The 20,336-nt window shown below is 35.4% G+C and overlaps 2 protein-coding genes across 4 annotated transcripts in view; both read left to right on the top strand.

Moving 5' to 3' along the window:
• The window catches only part of LOC132605679 (putative pentatricopeptide repeat-containing protein At1g12700, mitochondrial), a 96,470-nt gene extending 92,917 nt beyond the window's left edge, over nucleotides 1–3,553 (top strand). For 2 of the 3 annotated variants that reach the window (XM_060318849.1, XM_060318851.1), the window contains one exon: nucleotides 2,939–3,553. In XM_060318849.1, coding sequence (XP_060174832.1) covers nucleotides 2,939–3,074 — 136 coding nt within the window. In that variant the 3' untranslated portion in view covers nucleotides 3,075–3,553. The remainder of the gene's footprint in view (nucleotides 1–2,938) is intronic. The other variant, XM_060318855.1, reaches the window with a different exon arrangement.
• A 2,018-nt stretch (nucleotides 3,554–5,571) lies between these two features.
• On the top strand, nucleotides 5,572–19,680 carry LOC132606069 (pentatricopeptide repeat-containing protein At1g62670, mitochondrial-like). The gene is made up of 4 exons (XM_060319391.1): nucleotides 5,572–7,478; nucleotides 12,096–16,254; nucleotides 18,991–19,166; nucleotides 19,280–19,680. Exons 1-2 carry the CDS (start codon nucleotides 5,700–5,702, stop codon nucleotides 13,872–13,874), a joined length of 3,558 nt encoding a protein of 1,185 aa, XP_060175374.1. The 5' UTR covers nucleotides 5,572–5,699; the 3' UTR covers nucleotides 13,875–16,254; nucleotides 18,991–19,166; nucleotides 19,280–19,680.
• The last annotated feature ends 656 nt before the right edge of the window (nucleotides 19,681–20,336 follow it).

Below are 20,336 nucleotides of genomic sequence, written 5' to 3'. Positions count from 1 at the left end.
TTTAAATTACAAATATTCTCTTTTTCGCCATTGTATCTTTGTTCCGTTCTTTCCAAACCATCCACTAAACAATTGTTGGTAACAGTGTTCAAAAGTGTCCTGGAGCTATTTGAAGTCCCACCTTTTTCCAACTCAGCAGCAGTTGTTTCCAAGTTTCCAACATGCACCATTTTAGTTCAAATAAAATCAGAAACATGCACAAAATCTGAGCTGTAAACTTGAGATGTATGTACATAAGTGCCTTGCATCTTCATACTTCTTCACAGAGGATACACTCCTCTTTATAAATTGAGTTGAGTACTTGAGTCAACTATGTCTCTCTTGCCATGTGAAGCATTCAACCTTGTAAGGGCTTTGTTTATCCATATCAACTTCCAAGGCTATATGTGATGTTGCCTACTACTTTGGAAGAACATCTTGTAACCTGATTTTATCTGAAAATGTCGGATTTGTTTACTTTCTGGTTCGCCTTGTCTGGTTCTTCTTGCATCCCTTGACATCCTTGTCTAACATTATCTCCTCTGTATACTGGCCATCTTGTGTAAATATTTAGTGTTCCTATCCCGTTGCTGCAACCAAAGGGTTCTAGATCTTTGTTTCCATGAAATTTCCTCACATTTTGCTGTTTCATCAATTTTCACAGTTAAATCTGCCTTCTGAACTGTGTGTGGTTGAAAAGAATTTTGTTTTTCTGCTTCTTTGTCCAGCAACATTGACTTGTACAGTGCCTCTGATTTTTTCTCTCAATGTTGCCAAAGACTTGTATGTTCCAGCCTATCAATTTTCCTTGAAGTAATTTCATTTTGCTGGCCAATATGAAATCTGTCACCTCAAATTTGTCCCAATATTTTTCCACCTTGTTCACAAAGCCTTCATGTTGAATTATGATCTTCTGTTTTGCCCTTGTCAACTCTGTAACATTAGAGGGTTATGATCAGGTATTACTTTGGCAAGTAGCGTTTGTTTTAAATACTTGAAATTTTCATCTCGCTGTTGAGAACAAAAAACTGTCAATTCTTGAGGCCACCCCTTGAATCTCCTCTTGTCCATGTAAAATTACCTCCACATAGAGGAGGGCCGACCAGCTCTAAGTCGTCAATAAAATCTGAAAAATCAATCATCCCTCTGATCAATGTTGGTTATTGTTTCTCACATGACTGTATCTAGTTACATTGAAGTTCCTGCACAGCACCCGTGAGCCAATTCCAAACACCCTTTTTTATGTAGTAAGAATATTATTAACAATAAGGGCATTAACTAGCCCATATACAAGAAGTATACCAAAAAGTAGAAAATCCTACAAGAATACATGATTTTCTATGAAAGTCGCCCAATCATTTATACAAAAAGTAACCTCATGGGTGCACCAAAAGAAATAAGGGAAAAGAGGCTATTTCTCAAGTGTACGATATCTTTCTCTATTTCATCAAAAGCTCTCTTGTTCCTCTCACTCCATATGGTCCACATCAATGCTAAAGGGGCAACTTCACATGCCCTGCATCTCCTCCTCCGTCTTCTACGAGCCCAGCTAGACACTGTTTCTTTCATAGTTCTCGGTATTACCTACTCGAAACCAAACCGTCCCATCAACTCCATAGCGAAGATGCTACACGGCAATGTAAAAGTAGCTGATCTACGTCTTCCCCTGATTCTTTGCACATACAACACCAACTAACACAAGTAATCTTCTTCTTCCTTAAGTTCTCCGCCGTCAAGATCACCCCCCTTGTAGCTACTAACCAAGTGAAGAAGCACACCTTTGTTGGTACTCTAGGGATCCATATCGAGGTATGTGGGAAAACAATCTCCTCTATCACCAAAAGCACACCCTTATACTGCTGCTTATCTCTTCCCAGACTTCTTTTATCTTTTCTGTTGTTTGGTGCACACACTGGTCAGTTGCCACCTGAAATCTGTGAAATTAAGTGATGGCCCTTTAGGATTTCTGTACAGTTCCAATTTCTCTTGTTCTACATGATAATCATTCCATAGCTGACCATCCAGCCATTTTTTTATTCTTGTAAGCAATAGAAATTGGCCTTCCATTTTGACATCGGCATCTTTGTAGAAGTTCCATAATTCTTATCATTTAAGCCCCTTAGGTTCCAGCTTAATATTTTTCACTTCATGAAGAATTCTTGCATATCCCAAGGTAGGGTAACGTCTTCCTACACTCTACCCTGCCTAGACCCCACTTTGTGAGATTTCACTGGGTATGTTGTTGAAAAATTCTTGCATATCTGTTCCCTCCCTTTATTGTTGCTTGTACTACCTGCATAATTTACATGATGTCAAGTTTGTTTAGTTCCTTTTTTTTTTTTTTTTTTTTTGAGAAGGGAAAAAAAAAGGAAGGAACTAAACGAACTTGAGTTTCATTTTTAGCTTATTAGATAAAGATCATGCTTCTCTAGTTTTGCGGTCATATCCCTTTCCATTTTATTAGGAGATGAAAAATCTCTCAGAGTCCCAATATCGCATTTTCCCTCCCCTTGTCAAGGTTCTTCTTACTCAGAGCGTAGCCATCTTTTCTTTTGAAGCTTTATTGCATTCTTGCATAGAAGATTCCTCTTCTTGCAAAGTTAATTGATGGCTTGGGGACAAGAAGAACCTTTAATATATGTAATATGTATATATATATATATTAAATAACTTGGACTTCCGGCTTGGTTGCCTGCCGGTCCTGACCTAAAAGGCTATTTTTACTTATATATATTTCTAAGAGAGTTTTAGTTCTATTTAAAACGTAATTTAAGTTTTATGTTTTGAATTCTGATGAACTACGTGTTACCTTTCTAAATAGTGATTTGTAGTATATGTTTCGGCTTTGCTGTCTCTGGAATCGACTTGTTTTTATTCCCCTAAACAATATACATGGAATACTTCTTTATTAGCAATGATTTTTCACGCCTCAAAGTTCTCTTTCAATTTTTCCTAACAGAACCTATCACTTGCCAGATAACCGCATTCACTGGTATGACACGAATGGTGTCCAACGGAGAATGGTCCGTGTTGTTGCAAGTGAGCGTAGGGATAAGCTGAACCGTCGAAATGCTTACATAAAAGGAGCTTACTAGATGATGATGACAAGCATGGAGGCTAGTTGCCTTTTTCATTTTAAATAGCGATTTTAACCTTGGTCATCCTAAAGTCTTACTCTTATTATGTTGTGTAAAATGTTACATTAATATCAGAGGTGATAACCAGATATGGAGCAAATGTTAAATCACAAACCCCCTGCAAATGTTGTGTTTTTTTTCCCATTACTAGCGTGTCTCGCTGTCACAAGTTATGACATAGCTCGATCACTTAGGCCGACCTTAGGCAGACATCCTTCAGGAGTGTAATGAAGCTCACTAACTTATACAGTACCATTTATTATTTTTTCACTATCAGGTCACCTATAGTTATTTTTTAATTGACATGATACGTAGTGTAAATGCTTCTCGAAGTTAATTGGGTAATTGTTACGTGATTAGAACAATTACCCACGAGAATCAATTATTCTTGTGAACTCATATTTCTAAATTGTAATTCTACTTAAAATTGTGGTTAATTTGTCTACGAAATAATTTTTTTTGTGCATATACATGAAAAGAATTATTTCTATCTCAATTAAATTTGCAAAATTAATACCCTTCTACTTTTTTTTTTGGTTAGTTTTATCCCTCGTTACATCTTGGGATCAAAAGTATCTCTCATTTGATGGGAACCCCAAATCCACCAAAAAATCACTCGCGACCTACTCTACTAAACCAAATTAAACCCCAACCCATTTTCTAAAAACGGCCTCTAGTAACTTTGTTTCTGATTCATTTGAGAGTAACATTTATCTGGAGGGGTTAATAATGGCTTTGCTGAACATTGTAAATTGAAACATAAAGATGGTTGAGATCAGGTTCTTGCAAGTTTATCTAATTTCAGTCTGCTTTAGGAAATTTGTTTCTGTTATGCAGGGAATCAGTTAGTCTGCCTTTCTATAAACTTGTTGGTAACTTAGAATGGTTAATTGGCTTCTTTGGTTTACTAATTGGCTATGTTAAATTCAAATAGCTTGGGGAATCTTCGGGAGTTCAGTTGGTTGGCTATCTGAATTTTTACATTGTTGGTGAGGGTCAGATTCCCTACCTTATAATCACCTCTCCCATTTCTCCTGTCCCCAAAAAAAAAAAAAATCATCAGCTCTATTATATGTTTATTAACTTCTTCTGAACAGTATTATGAAAGTAAAGCTAAACTAGTAATAAGATTTGCACTCCAACAGCACCCACAAATTTTTTAGCTTTATGTGGGAAGAGACGAAAAAGTTGGTGTTTATAGGGAAAATGTGGAAGAGAAGGTGTTGCGGAGGTGTAAAATGGGGTTAGAATGGTTTTTAGAAAACGGGTTGAGGTTTAATTCAATTTTTTGCGCGGATTGTTATATGCTCTTCAGATGAACTGATCTTTAATTTTTGTCCCTAAAATCGCTAGTTTTTTTTTTTATTTATTTATTTTCGTCCTTGCTTAAATTTAATGAAAATTTGTGAGCCAAAGTACCCTGGTGTACAAAATTAGAGATTCTAGGTTCATTTTTTTTTTTTGCTCAGAGTGCCTCTTTTTTGGGGTGGTCTTTAATTTTTGGCCCTCAAATTTCTGGTCTTCGCTTAAAAAGGTGGCCAAAAATATCCCGAGATTCTGAATTCGAACTCCCACTTAGTCAAAAAAAAAATCGCAAGGCAAGATTTTTGCAAAAAGTCTGCCTTATGCGGGAGAATTTGCCTTAAGGCATAACTAAAAGTTTGTCTAACAAGGCAAAGTCTGCCGTATCCGGCATAGGTTTTATGTAATTTCGCCCGAATAAGCATAGATTCTATGTCACTTGCGAATTTTTTTAATTTATTTTCGACTCTGCTGGGTTTTGAAACCCAGAACCTTGGAGAATTTTCGGCCATCTTTTTAAGCGAATTGAGGGACAAAAATTAAAGACCAGTACGTATGAAGGGAATTGTGCAAATTGCCCTTATAGGTTCGATTCCCGGCAGAGTAAAAATAAAAAACAATTTTACATAACAAGGTTTCTATGAAACTATGCCTTGTCCGACATAATTTGTACAATAATTAATTTGCTCGACATAAGTTTATACTCCTACAAACTTTGCCTTGTCTGACATAAGTTCTACGTAACTTTGCCCATATAAGCATAATTTCTATAAAACCTTGCCTTGTGAAATTAGGTCATAGATTCGATTTTTTTTTTCCAATGTCAAGAATATTTTCGATCACATTTTAATTACTTAAAATGCCGAAGGGAAAAAATTAAAGAAGTGTGATTTGAAGGGCGCATATTAAAGACCATCCCAAGATAGGGGCATTCGTGCGAATTGCCCGGTTTAGTTTGGTGTAGTTTTGCGGGTTGCGGGTCAGGTTAAAAAGAGTAGAACGGGTAATTTCAATTTAAATCAGGTTATTTAGATGGATTTTGTGGTTTCCGTCAAATGATGGATATTTTTGATAATTTTAGTAACAACCGGGACAAAAATAGCTCAAACTTGACCCTTTTGCCCTTATTAATACCACACGTCGGACTTGTCACAAAAAAAGATCACTGGGCAAAATTAGGGCACACCGAATCATAACATCACTTTCACATACACTGCTAATATTCCAGCAATTCAGTAAAGAAGGCTAACTTTACTGTGGAGAGTTATTCCTCCATTGAAGATGAAGAGAATTTCTCTGTTTTGCCCTCCATTGAGAGTTATTTCCCATTCTTGTTTTTGGACATTTACAATCAGAGCATATTCTTCAAGTCATAGTAATACATCTGTTTCTGCAAAGGGTAAACTTGGGTTAAATAGCAAGATTGAGAATGTTAAGTGTTTAGATGATGCTGTTACTCTCTTCCATCAATTGGTTAGAATGAAGCCTCTTCCTTCTGTTTTCAGTTTCTCTAAATTATTTAAGACTATACTAACTATGAAGCATTATTCTGCTGTGGTTTCTCTTTTTCGAGAAATGCAGATATTGGGTATCCCATTTGATGTATTCATCTTGAGTAGCGTGATTAACAGTTATTGCCTGATGCATCGTGCTGATTGTGCGTTTTCGGTGTTACCCATTTACTTGAAGAATGGCATTCCATTTGATAATGTCACCTTTACCACCCTAATAAGGGGATTATTTGCTGAAAATAAGGTTAAAGATGCGGTTGAATTGTTCAAAAAGTTGGTCAAAGAGAAGATTTGTGAGCCTAATGAATTCATGTATGCAACTGTCATGAATGGGCTAAGCAAAAGGGGTCATACTGAGAAGACTTTGAGTTTGCTCCGGTTAATTGAACAGGGGAATGCTAAGCCTAACATATATATCTATAGCATTGTTATAGATGCACTTTGCAAAGATAGAAACTTAAATGCTGCAATCAACCTTTTGAATGAGATGAAACAGAAGGGCATTCCTCCTAACGTAGTCACATATAATTCAGTAATTGATGGTTTATGTAAGTTCGGTCAGTGGGAAAAAGTAACGACTTTGTTTTCTGAGATGGTAAATCATAATATTTATCCAAATGTGCGCACCTTCAACATAGTGATAGATGGATTATGTAAAGAAGGAAAAGTTGAGGATGCCGAGGAAATAATGAGACACATGATTGAAAAAGGTATAGAGCCTGATATAATCACCTACAATGCGATAATGGATGGACATTGTTTGTGTGGTCAAATGAATAGAGCGAGGAGAGTTTTTAATTCCATGATAGACAAAAACATTGAACCTGACATTATTAGCTATAGCATACTAATGAATGGATACTGTAAGGAAAAGAAAGTGGATGAGGCCGTGCAATTGTTTGGTGAAATTTCTCAAAGGGGATCAAAGCCTGATATTATTACCTACAACACTATCTTGCAAGGTCTGTTTGATATTGGAAGAATAGGCGATGCAAAAAAGTTCTTTGATGAGATGCTATCTACAGGGCCCACACCTGATTTATACAGTTATGGCACTTTGCTCAATGGTTATTTCAAGTATGGACTTATTGAAGAAGCTGTATCACTCTTTAATAAGTTGGAAAGAAAGGGAGAAAATGCTAATATTGAATTTTATAATGTTGTCATTAACGGGTTGTGCAAAAATGGTCAACTCGACAAAGCTCATGCTATTTTTGAGAAGCTTTCTTCAATTGGATTGCTTCCGAATGCTAGAACGTACAATACAATGATAAATGGATTTTGTCTTCAAGGGTTGTTAGATGAAGCTAAAGATATTCTAAGAAAAATGGAAGACAATGGTTGTTTTCCAAACAATGTCACTTACGATGTTATTGTGCAAGGATTTCTTAGGTGCAACAAAATTAGTGAAATGATATCTTTCATGAAGGAAATGGCTGGACGGGGCTTCTCATTTGATGCAACTACAGCTGGGTTTTTGGTAAACGTTATAAGGGAGAACCCTTCCGTCCTTGACATGATACCAGAGCTTCACTTGAAAAATAAGAAGTGAATATTTCTTTCGCTTGGTCTATTCGGCTACGTTATGGCTGTGACACATTTTCCTTTTTATCCCTCCAAAAGAAATGGCATCCAATGCAATCATGGAAGCAGAAAAAATGGCAATTAAAACGCTGCTTGGGCTTTGTAGCAGGCTTATTGAGGAGGTACACCACTTCTGATGTTCTTGTTCTTTTTCCACTCTTTTTTATCTTGGAAATTAGATATTACTGCTCTGTTGATATTCCTTATGCATAAACATTTTAAATCTAGGAATATCATTTTCACTGCTGTTTAGTTGTCTTTCATGTATTATCATTTTGTATATATGTGAGAGTAAATAACAACTTCCTGCAACTTAGAAATTGCTGCGGAAACAATCTTCTTTGATAGTTTCTAAAGTCTTTGTAACATCAACCATAATTGGAACACTAGATCGAATAAGTTCAATCACATCCTTCTATCCCTGAAACATATAGTATGAATATTGTAATTTTCCTGAAGTTGAAATAGAACTTGTTCAAGATTGATATGGTATAATATAGATAAACATCAACACCATAGTTAGAATATTTAAGAATGTACTTTTTGAGGTTTATGTATGATCCAAAAGTACTAGATGCTTTTGAAATAGAACTTGTTCGAAATTGATAGGGTATACAAATTATCATTCCTGTTCGAAAAGGGTCGTATTCCATATAATTATTGTCAACTAACTCACAGCATGGAGGCGAGGATTTTCTTTGAAGACGTAGCTCTGTTTGAAATTCTCTATAATTGTTTGTTTCTTTATTTTAGAATACGGATTTTAAGTGTAAACTCTGCTTGTTATTTAAGAATTTGGGGGAAAAGAGACCCATGTCTTATCTTATGTTTCAGCGCTGTGTTATAATGTTGGTAACGTTAGTTAGTGAGATGGACACAGTTGAGCTTTCCATGATCATTTGTAGCCTCGTCATAGTTTTTGTTAAGGATATTAGTTGTCTATCGGATATTGAATCCTATGGATCAAGTAGATAGGAGTAGCATATATCTAATTTCATCTATGTTTTTGTTTTTCAGTGTGATCATATTTTGTCACAAAATTAACCTCGTCTCTAGAAATTGCGATGCGTTTTATTACACGATTTTAACTTTATTTATGTGTGGGTTTGCAGAATAGGCTCATCAATGTCACACCAGAAACTAAAGTTCTGAAAGCGACCCAACTGCTGACAGGTACTACTTTTTTAGTGCCTTTTTAGTGTGTTTTCTTCAAACTCAAGATGTTAAGAGTAATTTAAATGTGGAAGTGACTAGGTTTCCTTATATGAGCAATTGACATATTTTTCGATAAGTAATAGATACTTTTATCATTTGTAGCACCTAAGGGGTTCTAGGATGTGCAGTTACAAAAAATAAAAATACATTCTGTTGAAATGAACTGAGGGAACTTATCATCCTTTCTGCTTCCTGTACATTTTCGTTCTTACTGCTATTTCTTATTTTGTTTGGGCATTTTAGTTTCCATATCAATTCGAAAGAAAAGCAGCTCTTTCCTGTGTTATTATTGCTGGATTTCTTTCGTTTAACTAGCCTATAAGCAGAATTCGCGGCAAAGTTTCCTGAGGGAGTCAGACCCCAGGCAATTCTATCTTTGACTGCTTGTTGCTATGATACATAGCCCCCCGTGATTGCTAATGTAGTGTTCAGGTCTAGTGTGAATGATAGCCTATTGAGATTCCAAACTCCATTAATTAAAACGTCACTGACCCTGAGGGTAGTTTCAGCCTTGTTTAATGACCATGGATTCCATTTCTTGGTGATCCTAGGTGTTGGATCCAATTGTCATTCCAAAAGTTTATAGAGGAACCCTATCTGAGGTTTTAGTTTTATTTAAACTTAAATTTGAATTTCAGTTTTCAATTATAACTGACATACATGTTCATTAAATAAGATATCTTTTCTGAATAGCCTTCAACATCTATAAATTATGCCATCCTTGAAAGTGGCCTATCAATTTGCAGCACGCGCTTTGGATTGGTCGTGTCCCTAGTAAACTTGTTTGTATTCTCCTAAATAGTAGACATCCACTATTTGTTTAAGGACAATGATTTTTCATGCTTTAAAGGTTTTGTTCAATTTTTCTTTCTATTTTTCTGACCGACGTTTCACATGCCAGATAACCGCATCAGGTACATTCTTGTTGTTATCCGTTGGAGATGTTGTTCATGTGGTTGCAAGTGAGTGTAGGGATGAGCTGAACTGTTTAAATGCCTACATACAAGGAGGTCATTAAATGATGATGACAAGAAATAAATGGATCATATGCCCTTAATCTTGTAGATATCGACATGCTTGGGTCAACTGCACTACGTCTGCAGTTTAGTGTGCTTATAACTTGCAGTTGTTTTAGATGCTTATCAACATGATTCAAATTGTGATGTTTTAGAATCCTTGTAGATGATAGGGGAGCTGTAAGTTGGTTACTTTACAGTCCTGTAATTATGGATGATTGTAACAGTCCTTGTATAGTCTTACTATCTATATAATAAATGTTACATGTTTCAAAAAAAAAAAAAAAAGAGACTAGCAGTTGTTTAATATTTACATATTCTTTCAATTAAGCTCAAGATGTTTCCTGTGTTAGCACAATGGAGAACATAATAGTCATCTATTCATACACTGTAAAGTGACTGGCCAGCTGTGACTCATATTTTTGAGCATGACAGGTCTGACTTGGGTCATGCCAGAATTTAAAATCCTAGTTCATACTTGTTCTCTAGGCTTTTAAATACTGCAACATCTATTTAGAACAACCTTCCAAAATGGTGACTCTGCCCCGTTTTGTAAGATATAACTTTTTTTTTTTTGTTTGTAACATATCTGTGCATTATGAAGGGGAGCCTTGGCACAACGGAAATGTTGCCACCGTATGATGAGGAGGTCATGGTTTCAACTAGTGAAAACTTCTTTTTGACAACCTGCCAAAATGTCCAATCAAATTATCTAGTCAAAATAGTGTAATCCGCTAAATCTGTTAGTATTAGAGATTAAGGTTTTAGTAAATTGATGGAACAATAATGTTTTTAGTTTTTTTAATTGGATGCTGCAGTTAAGTTTAAAATCATATGGATAATGGTGGACCTTATTGAGTTAACCACAGCATTCAGGAGGAGAACATTTCTACTAAAAATATTTCTCTAAAATCGCAACATTATGATAATAGCTTCTTTTTAAAAAAAAAAAAAAAAAAAAAAGGATTGTAAGGCAATATCTAAAATCTTGTATCTTTTCGTTGAATATTTTTCAGAGATGTTATCTTAATCCACTTAGCTTCGAAATTTGGTTCTTTTGTGGGATACATGAAATAAAGGTTCTTTATGTTGTTGAGACCCTCTTTAAATGAAAGTACATCTACGACCGTCATTTTCTATGATATAAGCTCCTATTGGATTAAAGACATTTGGTTATGCAGTATATGTACTTTATTTAGAGTAAGACCTTAGTCTGCTATCGTAGCCAACTTTGAACTTTCTCAGAGGATACTGAGGTTTTTGCAGCTGGACAGGAGTTTTACGGAGAAAACTCGAGTGGACAGCTATGGAGGATGAAAAGGGAAGAAGATAAAGGATAGAATTCAATCGGAAAACTTTAGTATATTCAATTGATGATGAATTTGTAATGATACAATGCCTTTTATTAGAAATGAGTCGGGGTGATGAGGTGGAAATGCCATGTGACATCCACCTCATCAAATATCACTGTCATGTAACTTACATAAATAGTTTAGTTTCTGGGCTTCTAATTAACTATAGCTACTTTTTTCTTAATTACAATTCGTAGCTATTTTTTAGCTATTTCGCGTGTATTTATGTGTATTCAAATGCGCAGTTTCAAAATACAGTCAATTAACTACGATTATGTTTTACTAGTTTTCGCATGTATTCAGATACACAGTTTTCTCCTTCGGAAAAACAGAATTACAAGCGAGTAAAAATATATACTGTATTTACACTAAAAAAATGAAGAATACAATCAAATCTGTTCAAATCTTTGCCGAAAGTATAAATACACCATATTTAAAAATGGAGAATACAATCAAATCCGGTCGACTTTCTGGAGAAATGCAAAATACACCGTATTTACACTAAAAAAAATGGAGAATGTACTCTAATCCATTAAAGAATACACCGTATGTAGTAGAAAATTGTTTACCAACAACAAAAATACAGTTAAATACACGCAGCGAAGGATGTACACTTCTAAAGTCCTGTCAAATCCTAAAATATGTAACACAAAAAACAGAAATTACACCTTAAAAAGCCGCATCAAACTTTAGAAATAAATCAAAAATGAAAAAATATATAAAAATTGTATCTCTAAATGTTTGTTTCCGTTAATTTTTTTTAATCTTTTAGTTCCTGTCAAATGTAAAGTAAATGATTCAGCAGTATTTGGGGAAGACCAAAAGAGTTACATTTTGGCAAACTCAAAGCACAGAAACTGTTAGATGCCTACTCACGGGATTATTTTGAACCTACGGTAAAACATAAGGGACTAATTTCGTCATTATCTCATTTGCCCTCTGTACACACTCCCTCAAAATTGTTCCAAAATTAGGGCAATACTCTCTCACTCACTGAAGATGAAGATAATCTCTCTGCGAAATGGTATTATTCCCTTATTCTCTTTCTTTGATGTTTCCCATTCTTGTTCTGCAATTACAGTTTATTATTCAACTCATAGTTATTCTGCAAAGGGTAAACTTTGGTTAAATACCAAGATTGAGAATGTTAAGTGTTTAGATGACGCTGTTACTCTCTTCCATCAAATGGTTAGAATGAAGCCTCTTCCTTCAGTTGTCAGTTTCTCTAAATTGTTTAAGACTGTACTAACTATGAAGCATTATTCTGCTGTGGTTTCTCTTTTTGGAGAAATGCAGAAATTGGGTACCCCAATTGACGGAGTCATCTTGAATAGCGTGATTAACAGTTATTGCCTGATGCATCGTGTTGACTGTGCATTTTCGGTGTTACCCATTTACTTGAAGAATGGCATTCCATTTAATGTTGTCACCTTTAACACCCTAATTAGGGGAATCTTTGCTGAAAATAAGGTTAAAGATGCGGTTGAATTGTTCAAAAAGTTGGTTAGAGAGAAGATTTGTGTGCCCAACGAATTCACATATGCAACTGTCATGAATGGACTCAGCAAAAGGGGCCATACTGAGAAGACTTTGAGTTTGCTCCGGTTAATGGAACAGGGGAATACTAAGCCCAACATAAAGAACTACAACATTGTGATAGATGCGCTTTGCAAAGATGGAAACTTAGATGCTGCCATCAGCCTTTTGAATGAGATGAAGCAGAAAGGCATTCCTCCGGACATAATCACTTATAATTCATTAATTAATGGTTTTTGTAAGCTTTGTCAATGGGAAAAGGTTAAGACTTTGTTCTCTGAGATGGTGAACTTTAATCTTTATCCAAATGTGCGCACCTTTAACATACTTATAGATGGAGTATGCAAAGAAGGGAAAGTTGAAGATGCCGAGGAAGTAATGAGACACATGACCCATAAAGGTGTAGAGCCTGATGTGATCACCTACAATGCGATAATGGATGGATATTGTTTACGTGGTCAACTGTATAGAGCGAGGAAGGTTTTTGATTTCATGATAGATAAGAATATTGAACCTAGCATTATTAGCTATAGTGTACTAATAAATGGATACTGTAAGAAAAAGAAATTGACCGAGGCAATGCAATTGTTTCATGAAATTTCTCAAAAGGGATTAAAACCTGATATCTTTACCTACACTACTATCTTACAAGGTCTATTTGAAGTTGGAAGAATTGGATCTGCTAGAAAAATTTATGATGAGATGTTGTCTGCGGGGCCCGATCCTAATCTATACACTCATGTCACGTTGCTCAATGGTTATTTTAAGTATGGACTTGTTGAAGAAGCAATGTCGTTCGTTAATAAGTTGGAAAAAAAGATAGAATATGCTAGTAATGAATTTTACAATGTTGTCATTAATGGATTGTGCAAAAATGGTAAAGTCGACAAAGCTCGTGCTACCTTTGAGAAGCTTTCTTCAATTGGATTGCTTCCAAATGTGATTACATATAATACAATGATAAATGGATTTTGTCTAGAAGGTTTGTTAGATGAAGCTAAAGATATGCTAAGAAAAATGGAGGACAACGGTTGTTTGCCGAACAATGTGACTTACAATGTCTTTGTGCAAGGATTTCTCAGGTGTAATAAAATTAGTGAAATGACAACTTTTATGAAGGAAATGACGGGAAGGGGCTTCTCATTTGATGCAACTACGTCTGAGATACTAGTAAAGGTTATAAGTGTGAATCCTTCCGTCCTTGACATGATACCAGAGCTTCACTCGAAAAATAAGAAGTGAATATTTCTTTCGCATTGTTTATTTGCCTATGCTGCCACTATTGTATCTATAGGTCACACAAAGAGAAGTTTACTGCTGCTCCGAGGCTACCCTTATGCTATCTCCAGATAACTTTGACGAAATTGTGCTAGAGGAGACGAAGGATGTCTTGGTTGAATTTTATGCTCCATGGTAAGTTTGAAGTGGCTCATCGCAAGTCATTCACTTGATTTTGGAACTGATAGGTAAGTTCTATTTCTAAAGTCTTGGTAACTTCAACATCCTGACATTGCTATCTTCAGTAGGAAAATCAAAATCTAACTGTGGTACCTCTTTAAAAAGTGAAAGTTTTGATGGTCAATAGCTCGACACAACCATCTTGTTTTTTCCTATCCCCTGTAGAATCTTAGTGCCCTGAGATGTTAGTTTTATCCCTCATTTGTGGATCTGGAAATTTTGTGCACTGCTGAAATTTCTATGTCCCATTGGCAGAGTTTCAGTCTTAAGTTGGAAGCTGGTAGTCAGAAGCTGTAGCTTGAGTTCTTCCTCAGGAGCAATTATATGTGTTTCAAAATGACAAGAGTTGCATCTATATCTAATTGAAACTAATTTCTGAGTCTGGTCTCATGCATAATGAACAACTATATGAGCTGGACTTCTCTCTCAAGATTGCATATGAGTAACTCCATATGTCATCAAATGTGTTTTGTTACCTTTATCGAGGCAAAACATCTTGATATGCAAGAGCTTTCAGTAATCAAGTAGAGGTTTTTTTCATTTGTAGTTTTTTCCTCAGGGCAGATCATCTTGTTCATGGTAGCAGTTAATGGGTAAACCGTGGTATGCGGTTGTTTGTGAACAGAGATAAACTGAGATGAACCAGGTTTGGGTTTTATACCAGAGCTTGGGATTACTGGAGTATAGGAATATAATTCATATAGTGGGAGTTTAGTTGTGAAAATTTAAATTTATGTACCTAAAATGGAAAACTGGTAGTGAATTAATCAGATCATAAGAACATTCTTTCCATGTCTTCAGTTTTGTTTTTCATTATTAAAAAAAAAAAAATCATTAACTCACCTTTTCCTCAATAAAATGCATAAAAAGGAACAACACTATAAGGTGTTTGATAATGGCAGGGGGTGTACAACTGCTGATAGGTCAACTTCATCCTTCTGTGCCTGAAACATATAGTATGAACATTGATGTTCTATACTATAGATGAACGGTAAACACCATATCTAGAATATTCTTTGTTGAATAGAACTTGTTCAAAATTGATAGGTTATACATTGTCATTCCTATTCGAAAAGGGTCACACTCCATAGAGTTATTGTCAACTAACTTAGAACATGGAGGAGAGGAATTTCTTTTTAAGACATACGTCTGTTTGAAATTCTCTACTGTAATAGTTAGCATGCGCATTTTAAGTGTAAATCTTCTTGTTATTTTAAGAATTGGGGGGAAGAGAGACCCGTGTCTTATCTTATACCCATGTTATAATGCTGGTGACTTTAAGCTTTCCATGATCATGTGTCCATGTGTAGCTTTGTCATAGTTGTTGTTGAGGATATTACTTGTCTATGGGATATTGAATCTTGTGGATACTATTAGATAGGAGTGAGTATTTATTGCATTTTATCTGTTGCATCTCTAATTTAAGCTTTACCTTTTGCAGGTGTGGTCGTTGTGTAAACCTAGAAACTGCTCATAACTGAAAAACTGTGTAACTACTACTCATTTCGTGTCCTTTTATTCAGACTTATGAAAAGGTTGTCATACTGTCCAAACTACTACTATAACAACAACAACATCCAAGAGTACCGGATGCTTTGTTGAAGTAGAACTTGTTCATAATTGATAGGATATACAAATTGTCATTGCTATTCAAAAAGGGTCGTACTCCATATAGTTATTGTCAACTAACTTAGAACATGGAGGGGAGTTATTTCTTTTGATGACATTGCTCTGTTTGAAATTCTCTCCTGTAACTGTTTGTTTCTTTAATTTAGATTATGGAGTTTAACTTTTAAGGGTAAACTGTGCTTGTAATTTTAAGAATTTTGGGGAAAAGAGACCCATGTCTTATAATGCTGGTAATGTTAGTTAGTGAGAGGGATGCATTTGAGCTTTCCATGATCATATGTCCACGTATAGCTTCGTCATAGTTGTTGTTAAGGATATTAGATGTCTATGGGATATTGAATCCCGTGGACACTATGAGATAGGAGTAGCATATATCTAATTTCTTCTATGTTTCGTCAGAAAATTAATCTTGTCTCTAGAATCGCGAGGCATTTTGTTACATGATGTCAAATTTGTTTATGTGTGGGCTTGCAGAAAAGGCTCATCAGAGTCACACCAGAAACTAAGGTTCTGAAAGCGAAGCAACTGATGACAGGTACTGAATTCTGCCTCATTTCTTTTTTAATGCCTTTTTCAGTGTATTTGCTTCAAACACAAGAAGATAAGCTTAACTACATTGCAACATGTTAAGACTAATTTAAATGTGGAAGTTTATCAAGTTTCCTTATATGAGTAATTGACGTATTTTTTGATAAGTAATAAATAATTTTATCACTTGTAGCACCTAGTTTTTTTTTTTTTTTTTAAATAATTTTAAAACAAGTAAAAGATTTCATTGATAATAAACAGGCCATCTTGGCCGTATACAAGAGATATATCAAATAAGGAGAAAAACTACAAAATATGGTTCTTTGCAAAAGACACCCAATCCTCTATACAAACAGGAACTACATGGGTGCACCAAAAGAAAATAAGGGATCAGAGACTACTCTATTGGATGTGCAGTTACAAAAAATAAAAAATCCGTTTGTTGAAATGAACTGAGGGAACTTATCATCCTTTCAGCTTCATGTACATCTATATTTCACCTTCAAAGTATCTTTTTTTTCCTTACTCACCAGTAGTTATATCTGACTTTCCGACATGCACCATTTTAGTGCAAATAGATTCAGAAACATGTACAAAATCTGAGCTGTAAATTTGCAATGTATGTATATAAGTGCCTTGCATCTTCATAACCTTCTTTGTAAATTGTGTTGAGTCAAACATGCCTCTCTTTCCAGTATCCATATGAAGCATTCAACCTTATAAGGGGCTTTGTTTCTTCATATCAATTTCCCAAGCCATATGTGATGTTGCCTTCTTCTATGAGAGAGCATCTTGTAACCTGATTTTATCGAAAAAGGCAGGATGAGTGTTCGTTCGATTTGGCCTTGACATCCTTCATTCACTTACTAAAATTGGCTCATTTCAGTCACTGCACCTTATTTCCAAAGGTAAGTTCTATCCTTGTGGAGACTAATAAACTTCGATTGTTGCAAAGCTGCAAATCCTAGGAAACTGCTCCTTGAATCGTGTGTTCCCTATCCATCCATCTTGCCAGAAGAGGGGTTTTCTACCATATCTCAGTTCAATGTGAATGTGCTCTGAGAATTTGCCCCGTAAGTTTCTGATGTATGCGCACGTTCAAAAGAATAGCTAGGAGCCTTCGTGATCCAGAACTTTTCCATCCCATATTTTTTCTGCGATCAGTTGCTTCCACATTTTTTCGTCATTGTAGAACCTGCAAAGTCACTTCATAAGGAGATTTGTGTTGTTTATCCTACGGTTTCTTACTCCTATATCGCCTTCCCTCTTCCTTGCTATTACAATTTCTCATTTGACTATGTTGAAGGTTTTCTTCTCTCTATTAGCTTCCCACAAGAAGTCTTTCCTCAACTCATCCATTCTCTTCTGTATCTTCCTTGGTATTGGAAAGAGAGACATAGTAATAGACAGAAAGAGCGTCCAACTATTGATTAGGAATAGTTTTCCTTCTAAGGATAAATATTGCTTCTACTTTGAGAGCTTCTTTTCACGCTTTTCCAGATTGGCCTAGTGGCATTCCCACGTCTTTGGTTGGTAATTGACCCACATTGCATCAACAGCAGTTCTACCAACTTTGTGTTATTTACATGGAAAATGTCACTCTGTGTTCTCTGATCAGTTGCTTCCACATTGATTTTTCCTCATTGCAGAAACCCCAAAACCGCTTCATGGTTAAGGAGACTGTTGTTGTGTATCCTAAGTTTTCATACTCCTGTTTTGCCTTCCATCTTGCTTGGTATCACAATTTTCCATTTGACTAGGTTGAAGGCTTTCTTCTCTCTAGAAATCTTTCCTTCACTCATCCATTCTCGTTTTTATCTTCCTTGGTGTTGGAAATAGAGATATAATATAGATAGAAAGTGCATCCAACAAACTATTGGGTCGGACTGGTCTTCCTTCTAAGGATAAATATTGCTAGCAATTTGAGAGTCTTCTCACACTTCTCAAGATTGGCACCTAGTTCCGCATTGCATCCTAGGAGTTCTGCCAACTTTGTCAGTGTCATAAAAAAGCTCTACCAACTTTGTGTTATTTATCCGGAAAATGTCACTCTTTATAACTAACTTGTAAAACCTGATACAGCTTCAAACAACAATTAGATTGTCTTCAGGTACAATACTTGCTCTTCATTTGCTTCCACATTATAAGCGTATCATCTACATATTAGAGATGTGATGTCATCATCGATCCTTGGCCTCTTGTATTTACTTGAAAGCCTTCATATAGTTTTAGGCTTTCAGCTTCACAAAGAATTATTTCAAATGTGTTTCCTCTCTTTATTGTTAGCTGCTTGTATTACCTTCATAATTTTCATGAAACTTCAAGTTCTCGGACCTATGCCTTCCCATTCTCACTCGGAGATAAGAAATTTCTCTCTCAAACCCAATACATTTGACCCAGCATTTTCCAACCCTGTCGAGTTTCTTCTTACCCAAAGAGTAGCCATCTTCTGTCTTGAAGCTCATTTTTGCATAGAAAATTCCCCTGCTTGCCGAGACTTCTCAAGTAAATGACTTGGACTTGTGCTTGGGCACCTGTAGGGCCCACCTTTAAAAAAAAGTGGTTCATCGATTTGCAGTACACATTTTGTCTTTATTGTATCTAGAAGAAACTTGTTTTTATTCTCCTAAATAGCATACCTACAACATTTCTTTAAGGACGATGATTTTTCATGCTTCAAAAGAAAAAACTTTCTTTCAATTCTGTTTTCTCTTTCTATTTTGCTGACACAACATGTTGTCAGATAACCGTGTCAGGCGCATTCCAGTAGTTGATCATACTGGTACGATAGGGATGGGGTGTCCGTGCTGTTGCAACTTGCAAGTGAGCATGGGGATGAGCTGAACCCCTTTGAATGCTTACATACAATGATGTCTAGATGATGATGTCAACAAATAAATGGATCAAGCGCTTAATCATGTAAATATTTGCATGCTTGGTTTTTCTAGTATATATTGGTCTGCGCCTCTTGATGTGGCCTACTGCAATAATTTTCCAGTTTAATGTGCTTATAACTGGCTGTTGTTTTAAAGGGATAATGCTGTTGATACGGAGTATATATGCATCATTTTTGTGGCACTGGATGCGTCTTGGTGTTGGTTTCTCAACTAGACTACATTGAAAAGTCTCTGCCTGTGGCAACAATTCTTTTTACTCCTCAACTAGAAATTACATATGCACGCTTATGCAATATTGCCTCTTAAGTTTTTAGATAAATTGTTGCTTCAATGGAGATAACACAGCAAAATGTTGGAGCCTTCATGGTTGTGAAACCTATTATGTTCTGTAAGTCCAACACAACAAGAACTTTTGGAACTCCAACATATTGTGTGGGAGTTTCACATATAGAAAATTTTCAAGTTTCGATATAGTGTTATGAAGTTTCATTTGTCAATATCTCGAATTGAAGCACCATATGTTGGTACTGATTGTATTTTAGGTAGTTTTATTTTTGTCCACATGTTATTCTGCATTAAAATATAGTTTTTTCTTAATTATATTTCAAATGGTGGGTAAAGTTTAATTGCCATCTCAAAAACCAGGCACTCCACCTAATTTACGGAATAATATGAGTAAACAACGTTTCTATCAATATCTAAATTCATAAACTTAGAATTAAAGTGCGTGAGGTTTCACCTAAAATTTGGGGCCTCTTGAGATTGTGGTGGGTTAAAAGCATTTATTATTAGTTTAATTAACATATAGGTGAAAAATTAATTATTTCTTCAGTTCACTTTTACTTATCACATTTCGCTTTTCGAGAGTTAGATTAAATAGACTTTGAAAAGGATTTTAAGGTATATTTTTTTAGCATATTAATATAAGAAAATTGCAACTGACGGTATTTTTCGTATAGTTTCTTAATTTAATTTTAGAATATTGAATTAATTTAATTCAGTTTAGCATCGATGGTTAATCAAATTGACTCTGAAGGAATGAAACGTGACAGGTAAAAAATGAACAGAGGGAGTAATTTTTTCGTAATATGTTCGAGTTTAAATGAATTGGATTATGACTCGTTTGTTGAATAGATCCAACATGTTAAATTCAAAATGATCCATCAAATTATTTGGTCAAACTCAAAATTTA

This window comes from Lycium barbarum, chromosome 8 (assembly GCF_019175385.1).
Source record: "Lycium barbarum isolate Lr01 chromosome 8, ASM1917538v2, whole genome shotgun sequence".
Classification (NCBI taxonomy): domain Eukaryota; kingdom Viridiplantae; phylum Streptophyta; class Magnoliopsida; order Solanales; family Solanaceae; genus Lycium; species Lycium barbarum.
Note: the sequence above shows the minus strand (reverse complement) of the source record. Positions and strands in the feature narration are given on the sequence as shown.